Raw genomic sequence first — 12,508 nt, 5'->3', positions numbered from 1 at the left:
GCCAGGCCATCACCCCTAGGGACAATTTAGTAGGGCCGAGTCACCTGACCTGCATGTCTTTGGACTGTGGGAGGAAACCGGAGCACCTGTAGGAAACCCACGCAGACACGGGGAGAACATGCAAACTCCACACAGAGGACGACCTTGGATGACCCCCAAGGTTGGACAACCCCGGGGATCGAACCCAGGACCTTTTTGCTGTGAGGCGATCGCCCTAACCACTGCACCACCGTGCCACCTGAATAGTTTCAATGAGATTAAAATGCTCCTGATTCACTTTTTTAAAAGGCTCCTTAAAATCCACTTAGCATTCAGATGTAAACACGGTGGTTGCTGCAGGAAGTCAGACGTTGTTGAGCAGTGCTGAGGTGAAAACCAACTTTCAGAGCCAATGCAGCATTTTAACCATTTGAAATGTAAAAAAAAACCATTTATCTACACTCATATACAGTATTCATATACAGTATGATACACCATATGTCCTGCGTCTCTGTGGGCATCTGGGGTAGTTGTTCCTATATTGAGTTTCTAAAATGACAAAGGAGATTTGACCTGGCCAAAATGATTTTTGTTGTCCAGAGATGTTTTGCTGAGCATGCCCGTCTTACCCAGAAGACCCCTGGAGGAAGCTGAAGGATAGAGATGTCCCCTCAGAGGAAGGTGGTATCAACAGCGAAAAGTATAAACTAGAAGCCTGTTGCCTGCGGGGGGGGGGGCTCACATTTTAAAGCATTCTACATCAAGTTTAAATCTGCTGTAAATATTTTCCGGAAAACCAAAGAGTGTTTTTCAAATGTGACGAATGGTTAATTCAAAATAAGCTGAATTACATCTCCATACAGGAAACCACAGTGGGTGAATCTGAAACAACCCACACCTGTCATTCTGCCTCCTAAAAGAGCCTAATCACAGCCTGTCTGTGTTGGCACAGGTAAGTGGCAAGCAGGCAGCATCAGGAGCCAAGGAAAGCAAGAAGAAACACTCCCACCACTCAGCAGCTGGCCTCCGGTGCCCATGAGCAAACTGCATCTCCTGTCTCCCTGTGGCAGCAACTCAGCGGCCTCAGGATTGTGTCTGTACTCCCAGGTATGTGTACAGATGTATAGCCATGCGGTCAAACAGAACCGTTTTTGCTTAGAGAGTAGCACCCCCCCCCCATTATCAGCCATGTTCTGCCCCTTTGCCCTGAAAATTTCTCAGAAACAGGACAATAAATAAGACGGGCAAGAAATGGGGTGTGGTTGGCTGTGAGCAGACTGTCTCTGATTGTTAGGCAGTGGTAACATTATATTTTTGCATGTGTGACGTGTCTGTGGACAAAAAGTACTTAGAACAATTCATCATTCGGGTCAACACATCTATGGCAGAGTCCAACCAAAAAGGGCACAATGTTATCAGATAGACAGACAGACAGACAGACAGACAGACAGACAGACAGAGACAGATAGATAGATAGATAGATAGATAGATAGACAGACAGACAGACAGACAGACAGACAGACAGGCAGGCAGGCAGGCAGGCAGGCAGGCAGGCAGGCAGGCAGACAGACAGACAGACAGACAGACAGACAGACAGACAGACAGACAGACAGACAGACAGACAGACAGACAGACAGACAGACAGACAGACAGACAGACAGACAGACAGACAGACAGACAGACAGACAGAGATAGATAGATAGATAGATAGATAGATAGATAGATAGATAGATAGATAGATAGATAGATAGATAGATAGATAGATAGAGACAGACAGACAGACAGACAGACAGACAGACAGACAGACAGATAGAGGTATATCACAGCCTAGTTGAACAGAAATGTCCTGATTTCACCTGGTCGTACTTAAACCAAACGTTAAACAAGTCAAGTCAAGTTTATAAATAAAGGAGTGAACCAACAGCCTTCAACTATAAGTGAAACGTGAGATGTGAGAGCTGAATGAGTCAGTGAGCGATCCCTTTCATGTTTCAATCTCCTTCCAGTCTCAAGGCATGGCAGTTTAAATGAAGCTACTGTAGTAGCAGTACAATAGCTGCAAGAAAACCAATTACTATTGAAAAGCCTGGTTTTCTACTTCCCCCATGATAATGATGGCTATCAGGAGCTCATTTAAACACTTGGCTCATGCACACCACGCACACACGCATGCATGCACACACGCGCACACACACACACACACACACACACACACACAACTCCGTGTTTTGGTGTGAAAAGGGGATAAAAGCTTGACTCTTGCTCGCATTAGTCACAGCTTTCTTTTGCTCTTTCTTGATTGCTGTGGAGTCAGGGCACAATATCTGTCAAACTCCTACAATGGACAGATGCTAATATCCATGGTGGTGTCTCCTACACACAATGTTTGATCCTAAGTTATGAAAGAACCTTTTGAAGGACTTTTTAAATCACCAGTAAGCTACTGGGGTGTTCTTTATAAATGGTCTCCTACTCTGGTGTGCTGAAACGGAAAGCGAGACAAATCCTAGGTCTGTCTCAGCATCTGAAACGCTCTTTCAAACACAGTTTGCATACAGATAGGGGACTGGAAGCTGCACCCTCCGAGCCTCTTGCTGCTTTGCATTAAAACAAGAAAGCGGTCGCGGTACCGGAATTGCAATGCCAACTGATTTAGCAGTATATGTGTCAGTTAGAAAGACGAGAAATGCTTGCAGCCAGACATGTGATGGTGTGAGTTTCTTACAGCCGAGGAAGGCAGTGCAGGCTAATCATGTCTGGAGGGATGAGTGGTCCTCCCACTTATTCAATGCCAGCCTACACAACACCAATAACTACATTGAATGGGGTCAAAATATAAAGGTGTATTTGAACAACTCCAGACAGCATATAATATCCCAGCTTCAAACTTCCTCAGGTGTTTGCAGATTTGAGATTGTTAGGAAACATATACAATATACCCAATTTTGAAAATGCATATAAGCTTGAGGTTCTTAAAATCATGAATAGGTTTAATCCACTTAGCCAGGGGGCAGTCTCTTATTTCTATCTGGTATTAAAAAGCCGTGCAATCCTCTTGTGAATGCGCCAGTGAGTGTTTGGTCAGAGTGATTGTTATTTGGGGTGTTTTAACGGTGCGCTCTCCCTCAGGCCTCTCGGTGCTCAGCTGACCAATTGTGTAACTTCAGTGACATTGTTGGTCACCTGATCCAGCGGCCCAATCATGTCAAACATGATCACTCAGTCAGTCAGCAATATTCGTGTTTGTAGGGCTGGCCCGCTGGTCTGGTCCAGCCAAAAGTCAACACTGTTGAATTTATATAAAGCAAAAAGTATTTCTCATTCAAGAACATTCATTTTTAAAATATGGGAGAATGTACAAAAAAAGTATTCAATGCCCCCAGAATCAATACTTTGCAGATAGGCCTTTGACAGCAATCACAATTTAATGAGCAACCATGCCACTGAATATAGTTTGAAATCAACATATGTGACTGTTTTGATCTCTCAAAAGAAATTGAAAACATCTAGTCCAATTCAGAAGCATTATTAATGTTTTTTTAAAGACATAGGGAGTTACTTCTATACAAGAAAAAAAAAGCTGTTTAAAATGTATAAAATTTTGTTGCATAACACAGCAAAATAGGAAATATCTATGGAGGGTGAATACTTTCTCAAGCCACTGTACACGACATGCACAGAGGGATAGACCTGGAACAGAACCTCAGCGCAGCTGCCAATATTTACACAAACATTCATTGTACGAAAAAAAAAAAAACCCTGTGGGCAAATACAGCCAACAGATGACTGGTTTAATTTTAGTGATCTTCTTTGAATCAGTCTCAGGTCGACTGCTGACATTTAAAGGCTACGCAACGAGCTCGGACTAAAGGCTGAAAGGGTTCTGAAATCAGCTGTTCTCTGATGGAAGCACAATCACTTCAGATGACAGAATGTCCTGGCTGCATCACTTTTCTACCGATGAAATGTGAAACGTGTTGTAAATGCAGGAGTTTCCCAACGGAAACAAACCACTTACGCAGCGATCACACATAGAAACTAAAAAGTGTTTATTAATGCCTCACTGCGATGTTTTTGAATTTTTGTGGCTACTCCATAACCACACCTGATCACCTTCGTCTCCACCTGCAGGACTTTCAGTTGTTGAGCTCTCGTGTTGCATCATGTACGATCACACCAAAGAGCCTTGTGAACTGGTGAAGCTCAATTCCAGGTAAGAGACCGTCAGCAGTCAGCCGCTGTCTGGTCCACCCAATCCCACAGGTGGACAGAGCCGTCTGTGGCGGCAGAGAGCAGTGTCCGCGGTCGGGTTGGGTGCCACAGGTGGGTCGACACACGGATGGACAAGGTCCCGGATGGCGTGTGACCGCGGTGCTCAAACAGCGGCCGGGCGTCCTTCCCCTCCACACCCCAGGAGGACGTGTCATAAACCTGCACTGCCCCATTGAATCCTGGGTAACAAATGGAGATAATATAGGAATTTGAGTTTTTTTTACCTTTTGAAAGAAAAAAAAACATTTCTGGGGAATCTTCATCAAACAACTCCAGTTATTATTATTTTAGGTGATTTTTTTGCAAGATTTTACTTTAGTAAAACAATGAAGAAACAGTGAAGAGTAACGGGAAAGACAAAATGGAAAAAAAGGGCAATGCAGATACTAAACCGGATTCTAACCTTGAATGCTGGAGTTGAGCCAAACATCTTTACAGAAAAACCGGGTGAAAGTGGCTGTGTGAAAGATTTTCACAATACGACTAGTAAATACCAGCAGCGGTTGCTGAATGGTATTTAATTGTGACTGAAGCATTGAGCACTGAATGGTAAGACTGAAGGAGACTGAAACAAAGCAGCATAATACTTATTTGTATGACTGGAATCTTTACTACCATTCACTTTTAATAAGCAGTTTATCAGGATAGTATTACTGCTAAAGACACTCTCCTAAGATTGCACAATGACATTAAATCTTTTGTGTTGCACTCCTTGCTAATCACCCCGTCCTCATGTCCATGAGGCTGCAATCAGTATCTCCAGCAGAACAGCGTAAACACCGGACTCATCAACAATGCGTCTATAATGAGTTTAGAGTGCGTCAAAGGAAAAAGAAGTATAATAAATTGAGCAACACTGAGAGAACACCGGCACTAGTAGGAGTATTTAAATTTTAATACAAGATACCACATTGAAAGAAATTAGAAATGCAAAATGGTGTGTTGGCACAAATCCAACTTAAACTTTGCATAAAAAAAACCTTGGTTGTATTTGAGCAAAGTAATTCATGCACACTTGTACCATATGTGAGGTGGAAATATATAGAAAAACCAATGTGTGTAAACCAGCAGTGTACACTTATTAGTCATACCATAGATGTGCACCTTGGTTAAAGAGCTGTTTTTTGTTGGATAATTTGAGCTGCTGCTCTACTTCTGCTGCCACTCATATTATAGATGCAACAAGAGTCCTCTAAGACTGTGTATTGATATCAAAACCTCTCTAAGCCCAAACAAGCACAGCAATCATTCGAATCTGTTGCTTCCTTCCCTTCTTCCCCTCCGTTCACCCACCAAGCCCCATTAGCCACTTTACCCCCATTCCTACAGCGTGAGTAACACTCCCGCACAGCGAAGCAGAAGCAGCTTTACTGACCTGACACAGCAATACAGTCATCCAGCGCCGGAGCCCACAACACATTAACAAACTCCAAGTCAGACCCATTGGTTTGGACATCCAGCTGAGCCCGGCACACTTCATTTTTCACATTGCGCAGGTCTGACACTAACACCTCCCCGGATGAGGAGAGCCGTGCAACCCTGCAACGGGTGACATCTGGACCAGAGCAGTCCGCGGAGGCATCCATAGACCAGGAGATGCTGTCCCTCCTCTGGCCTGCAGGTGGTGGTGGTGCAGGTGCAGGAACAGAGGAAGTCCGTGTGTCCACAACAAAAAGGTTCCCATTGGAGGAACAAGCGAGGAAAACACTGGTGCTCACGAACTGCAATGAACTCAGCGCGTCTGGAAAATCTGTTTCTATTGAAAGAAAAATACACACAACTGACACACCTGTACTTCAATAAAAAGTTTGTACAACTTTAAATAACCTTCTAATAACTAGCTAGTTCAATTGTACTTTAAAAACTAGCTACTTCAAAGCTACAACTTTTTCAAAATTTGCTGTAGCAATTGTACAATATAAGGGGTGACAGCAGCCCAACTGTTGGAAGAGCTCACTTGTGATACAAAGACCACTGATTAGAATCCCGGCTTGGAAAGTAAGGAAATTACACTTGCCCCTCCCTCAACAGCAAGGTGAGTTTTAAGTTTAAGCAAGTTGCTCTAAAGGAAGACTTAATTTCAAACTGCTCAATGGCCAACAGTAAAAAAGAGCAGTTGACCGGAAATCTCCCAGCTGACATTGGTGGAGGACTGTGGTTTTACTGGATAGCTTCCAGCAGCTCAGTGTAAGCCCGTGGTTGAGCCAGGTGTGAATGTGTGTAAATATGAATGGGAAAAAGAGGATAGCATGTGCAGCAAACCTAACCTGGATTTTGTTTTAATTAGGAAAAACTGATACTACAACCTTACATGACATAAAACAAGATGTGAAACAAAGACCTAAACTTCTAACCTAGCTGATATAATGTCTTTCCAGTTGACAGCTGGCTGAGCTGAACATCACTGAGCAGAGTTCCATGAAGAACAGAAGGTTCTGGACAGAGTCCAGCTGCTATCCTGCAACCTCTCCCCGCACCATTCCTCCGCTCAATACTTCCTGCTCTTCGGATCACGTCTGTGATTGAATGACAAGACACAGCACAGGACAAATCACTGTAAGGATAAGAGTATCTGGGAGTGGTTCACTGCAGTGGTGTTGCAGTGTACGAATTCTTACAATAATCATGACATACTAAAAATGAAATAGTAATATTGCATTGTTTAAAAATCTATCGCTGATATCACATTATATAGTTAACATACAGGCCTAGCAGTTGGTGAAAAAATAGTAAGCCAAGTTCATTCAAGCATGCAAACACATGCAAACGTGAACATATTTAAGTTTTCAAAATGTTTTGTAGACTTCTTTCAGTCTTGGATGCATCAACACAACATTCACCATATGGTTGGATCTTTCTGTTCTTTAATTTCTATCTTTAAGAAAATGACTGGCTAACTTACATTATCTTTGCCTCGCGATCTAAAACTTTGTCTAATTAAGCCAACAGGAATGACACAGATCTACTGGATGATTTGACATGGGCAGGTGTCCTATGATCAAATTCTGTATGTATAACATTATTTGTGGGCCCAGTAAAGCCAAGCTGTAATGATTGACTCATGACAAGAGCATTAAATTAGACCTCAAAAATCATCCTAAATCTACGTCTATGGTCCTTTAACACCTCTTGACAGAGTGTCCTCACCGCTGTCATCTCCTCCAAGGTCCCACACCAGCAGTTTTGCAGTGAGGCCATCACCGGTGACAGCAAACCTTCCAGGAAGTAAAACAAGAAATGAGATTAAGACCAGAAACACAGCTGCCACTGTTTGCCACCCTGAACTGAACGACAGGGCCGCCTTGTCTCTGCACTTTCAACCAAGGAAACTTGTTGTGCTCTAACACTAACCCAAAGCCTAATGTTAACCTTCATAACGCTATGTTATAAAGATAGTGACTTTTGCTCATGTTGTGACATATTTTAACAATTGCAAGCTTGTGACAGATCTCACTGGTTGAGGGAAAGGTTGAGGTGAAACCTCAGTCCATTCAGTCAATGAACAACTATCGACCCAGAAACAGGGGCTCAATCAGTAGGGGTGATGTTGTTTTAGTTGGAAGGCTTGCCACTGGTGTGCTGAAAATGAATTTTAAATTTAAAGTTTCTCAAAGTCAGGGAAAATTCAGTCCCATGATGTCATCAATTTGCACTGCCTGAGATTTGTTGAAAGAACATTTTAATGAACATTTTACAGTCAAGTTCCTATGCCTTATTTAGACGCCCCCCTTCTCAAAATGCTGAATGTTTAATCTAGGTAAAAGAAAGTGACTGTCCCTGAAATAAAGAATGTAGTTGACTGAAACGAGTTTAAAAAGAAAGATTGTGGATGTTTGTCATTTGGTGGGGAGTACACAACTAACAAGAACGAAACTACAGAAAGCTGTGATCAAATTAAAACTCAGACTGCTTAAAAAAAAAAATCACCCCTGAAATGACTAAACCTTTACAATCAACAAGAGTATAGATAATGTATGTTCAACCAGGCAGCTGAAACACATTAGAAGACAATGCAGTGGGAAAAGGATCACAAAACAAGTAATTAATAGTCTCCTGGTGGTTTATTCATCAGATTTTCCACTCAGTGGGTCTTCAGACAATATGTCAGAGACCCCGACAGGCCAATCAGTGACATCAACTCCATCAACCCACCCAAACTCTTTACCATACTCTTGGATATGAACATTGACCCAGCCATATGCCACTGAATTTGGAGCTTCCTGTGGAACAGGCCACAGAGGGTGAAGGTTAATAACCTAACCTCACACCCTCTTACCCTCAGTACAGGTGCTCAGGGCTGTGTTCTCTCCCCCTGGCTCTTCTCACTTTACACCACCCACTTTACATCCACGAATAGCTCTTTGAAAATAATAAAATACGCAGACGACACAACCATTGTAGGCCTCATCTCCAACAATGATGAAACCCAGTACCGCACTAAAGTAGACCAAGCTGTCACTTGGTGTGCAAACAACAACCTTCTGCTTAATACAGCCAAAACCCAAGAACTTATTGACTTCTGATGCATGCCAAATCCTAAAACACCCATACAAATGAATAGAGACCCCATCATCACCACTGACTCTTTTAAATTCCATATATCACCAATAACCTGAAGTGTAAAATTAACACAGAACACATCATTGCAAAAGTTCAACAGCGACTTTACTTTCTAAGGTAGCTTAAAAAATACCGGATCAAACATAAACTGCTCGTTCTGTTTTACTCAGCCATTATTGAGTCCATCATAACATCTTCTATTTTAGTATGGTACAGTGGCAGTGACAGTCAAACAGAAAAAACTGCAGCGGATTGTCAACAAGGCATCCAAAATCACAGGTAACCCACTCCCCTCAGTTGAATTTCTACATACAAACCGGACTGTAAAGCGAGCAAAGAAGATCATCTCCAACCCCTCACATCCTGCTCATCACCTCTTCCAGCTCCTTCCCTCAGGGAGGCGCTACAGGTCATTATCCACTAAGACTAAACGCTTCGCAAACGCCTCACACACCATTGGCATAAACAACCATCATTCACCTAATTGTCATGCGTGATAAGTTTATTTCTGTTATTGTGTAACTGTATTGTTCATGCTAATATGTGGAGTGTCTGTTGTTGTCCATGTATGTATTATGCTGCAAAGGTTAAAGTGTACCAAAAACTAATTCCACCGGCCTTGGTCGTGTGGCTAATGAAACTATCTATCTATCTATAATTATTTAAAGTTTGTTTCTTTGGTGTGTTTAGATGTATGGTCAAACTAAACTCAACCTGACTGCATTAAAGTGAGATATATTTTATCAAGCAAATCTTGTATTTTGGTTGTAATCCCTAATTTGATTGGTTTCTTTCATATGTTTGTTTGCCATGTAGGAATTGCTAGGAAAATATTGATAGGGTGCATTGCATTTAATGTCTCCATCATAGCAGCCAAATGCTGAAGAATAAAGACCTTCCAGAGATCCTGACACTCTGGGATTCAAAATGGTCAAACACCACCGTACTTACCGGTGTCCACACAGGTGTCAGTACATTCAACAAACACAACAGTCCTTAGGACTGTGGCTTAAAGGGCACTTTGAGTCAGTGCACAGAACTCTTAAAGTTCCGTTTCATATCTTATAAAATGTACCTTGTTCCTGGGATGTGTCTTAAGCAGTGAATGGGTCTGTCTGTGAAACCACCATGGACAACTTTAAAATCCCGGTCTGCACAGGGACCCTGAAATACACCCACACATACAATTGTGAACCTGTGGGACTTAGACTGATCGATAGATAGGTAGCTTAACAGGAAGAGGGGATAGATCGACAGGCAGACAGACAGACAGATCATATTGACATATTACCTTCTTTTCATCAGCAAAGAGTTTCAGTGGTAAACACAGCTCTAATATTTCACTTTTAGTTGGCTGGTACCCTGCCACACAAACAGCTGTAAAGAAAAAAAGACAGGGTGATTTAAATGAAAAGTGTGATGTGATAGTTTACATGTGTACCAGGAAAGGTAACTGACTTTTCATCCACTGCCCAAAGTAGTTGATGACCGATTCCCAAGTTCAGTCACCATTTGCAGGGACAAGAAGCCCAAAACATTATTTGGAATAGAGCATCTGAATGACGGCCACGTCTGCCAAAGTGGATACATTTATTAATCTGCTACACTCCAAATTTAACAATATTTGCCTGTTGGCTTGTATTCATTAGACTATTATTGTTAGTTTTAATATTGACAAAATGATCAAATGTTCCTACTTCTTTCTGATGTCCATTCCATGACCCTGGTGGGATGCTCCAGCTGATACACATGTAGATCCTTGTATCTGGAGAAGAGGAACAAGTCTCTCTTAACAGCCTGTTTATATTACTTTGAATTTAATCGAAACAACTACGAGGCGTCTTAATAGTGAAATCTGCAGTTGGAGAATTTGACTTAGTGTTGAATATTTACTGTGGCTACTGTGGAGCCAAATTTTGTATCCCCAAACAAATGTTTCCCATATTCCTTGCACCACGTTCCCTCACAAAACAGTGTTAATAATCTCTAAAAAAAACTGATTAAAAATTTTCAATAAACGCAATCTACGTGTTGACATTTTTTTCGTTTCCAAAACTGAAAAGGAAAATTATATCTACTACTACTTTCGGCTGCTCCCGTTAGGGGTCGCCACAGCGGATCATCCGTTTCCATTTCTTCCTGTCTTCTGCAACTTCCTCTGTCACACCAGCCACCTGCATGTCCTCCCTCACCACATCCATAAACCTCCTCTTTGGCCTTCCTCTTCTCCTCTTCCCTGGCAGCTCCATATTCAGCATCCTTCTCCCAATATACCCAGCATCTCTCCTCCGCACATGTCCAAACCATCTCAATCTTGCCTCTCTTGCTTTGTCTCCAAACCGTCCAACCTGAGCTGTCCCTCTAATATAATCGTTCCTAATCCTGTCCTTCTTCGTCACTCCCAGTGAAAATCTTAGCATCTTCAACTCTGCCACCTCCAGCTCCTACTTCTGTCTCTTCGTCAGTGCCACTGTCTACAAACCGTATAACATAGCTGGTCTCACAACCATCTTGTAAACCTGCCCTTTAACTCTTGCTGATACCCTTCTGTCGCAAATGGAAAAGGAAAATCTTATAATCGAGTCAATTGGTATGCGTTGCCACGACAACCCGGTTACCTGGGATACATTCTTCTGGGGATACAAAATTTGGCGTTGCGTGCTTCTTAAACTTTTTATCAAGAAAGGAGCGTTTTAAGCAATCCGACATTTCAAACACATCGAATTGCGCGGGGGGGGGCATTCAAAACCAACGTGTAGTCTGTAACTGAATGTAGTCCTTTCTGCTTTACGTTCCTGCTGTCATTACGGCATTTTCTTTTCTTTTTACAGACCTTAAGATTCAAACGCATTTAAAGGATATCATAATAATCAGACATCTCTCACATTTTGAGCGACTCGATAAACCAGTCATCTAGAATATCATCCAGCTCCAAGTTATCCATGACAGCTTTTACAGTACAGCCACCTCTCCGGACACAGACACGAGTTTTGCTGTTGTTCCGTCACTGCCACTTTCCCTCTCAGCTTTTTGGAGTGAAACAAATCAGTCTAAAATGTTATGCTGCCATCTATTGGATAGGAGTAACAACGGGATTCACAGTTGTAAGGGAGAAATCAGTAGGGATAAAACAAGACGAGTTATTGAGGCCCTGTGATGGCCTGGCGGCCTGTCCAGAGTGTCTCCCTGCCTGCCGTCCAATTACTGCTGGGATAGGCATAGGCTCCAGCATCCCCGCGACCCTGAGAGTAGGATAAGCGGTTTGGATAATGAATGGATAGATGGAGTTATTGAGGCTTCAGACGCAGAAACATTAAGATTCAATAATGGTTTTATAATTCAAAACAGTCCACTTCATATTCATCTCCGTCATATACTGCTTCTAGGCCCATTTTGAAATACTGGTTGTGGGCCTGTAATGGCACCTGGTAATTTGATATCAAAATTGCAAAAGGCAAAATGCAATACAACTGAAATTGAAACTGAGATAAAAGAAAATGGGTGACTGGTCTGGAGATGCTTTTGTCTTGAAGACAGAGGTTACCATGCATTAGGTGGGGTTATGTTCTGTACCAAGCCCTTTTCTAACTGTTATTTCACTTCCAAAATGCCAGCAGAACGAGAAACTCCTGACATTTTGTATAAAGGCAGTGTGGGGGTGGAGGAGCAGAGACTGCCTACAACTGTTTGACCTACA

At 42.3% G+C, this 12,508-nt stretch overlaps 1 protein-coding gene across 1 annotated transcript; it reads right to left on the bottom strand.

Annotated features, from left to right (window-relative positions):
- Positions 1-2,815: 2,815 nt before the first annotated feature.
- On the bottom strand, positions 2,816-11,775 carry wdr73 (WD repeat domain 73). Its single transcript, XM_056286686.1, has 8 exons — positions 11,697-11,775; positions 10,509-10,576; positions 10,103-10,188; positions 9,887-9,975; positions 7,399-7,466; positions 6,606-6,767; positions 5,627-6,007; positions 2,816-4,430 (listed from the first exon to the last, which is right to left on the bottom strand). Exons 1-8 carry the CDS (start codon positions 11,753-11,755, stop codon positions 4,204-4,206), a joined length of 1,140 nt encoding a protein of 379 aa, XP_056142661.1. The 5' UTR covers positions 11,756-11,775; the 3' UTR covers positions 2,816-4,203.
- Between the last annotated feature and the right edge of the window lie 733 nt (positions 11,776-12,508).

This window comes from Lampris incognitus, chromosome 9 (genome assembly GCF_029633865.1).
Source record: "Lampris incognitus isolate fLamInc1 chromosome 9, fLamInc1.hap2, whole genome shotgun sequence".
NCBI classification, from domain to species: Eukaryota; Metazoa; Chordata; class Actinopteri; order Lampriformes; family Lampridae; genus Lampris; species Lampris incognitus.
Note: the sequence above shows the minus strand (reverse complement) of the source record. Positions and strands in the feature narration are given on the sequence as shown.

What these genes read in the sequence shown, in the direction of transcription:
- wdr73 (XM_056286686.1), bottom strand. Translation starts at nt 11,755, where the DNA reads ATGGATAACTTGGAGCTGGATGATATTCTAGATGACTGGTTTATCGAG. An exon ending in AAAGACATTATATCAGCTAG is followed by an intron (nt 6,008 to 6,605) that starts GTTAGAAGTTTA and finishes TTCTTTCAATAG; the next exon opens with AAACAGATTTTCCAGACGCG. An exon ending in TGACTGTATTGCTGTGTCAG is followed by an intron (nt 4,431 to 5,626) that starts GTCAGTAAAGCT and finishes TTTGTTACCCAG; the next exon opens with GATTCAATGGGGCAGTGCAG.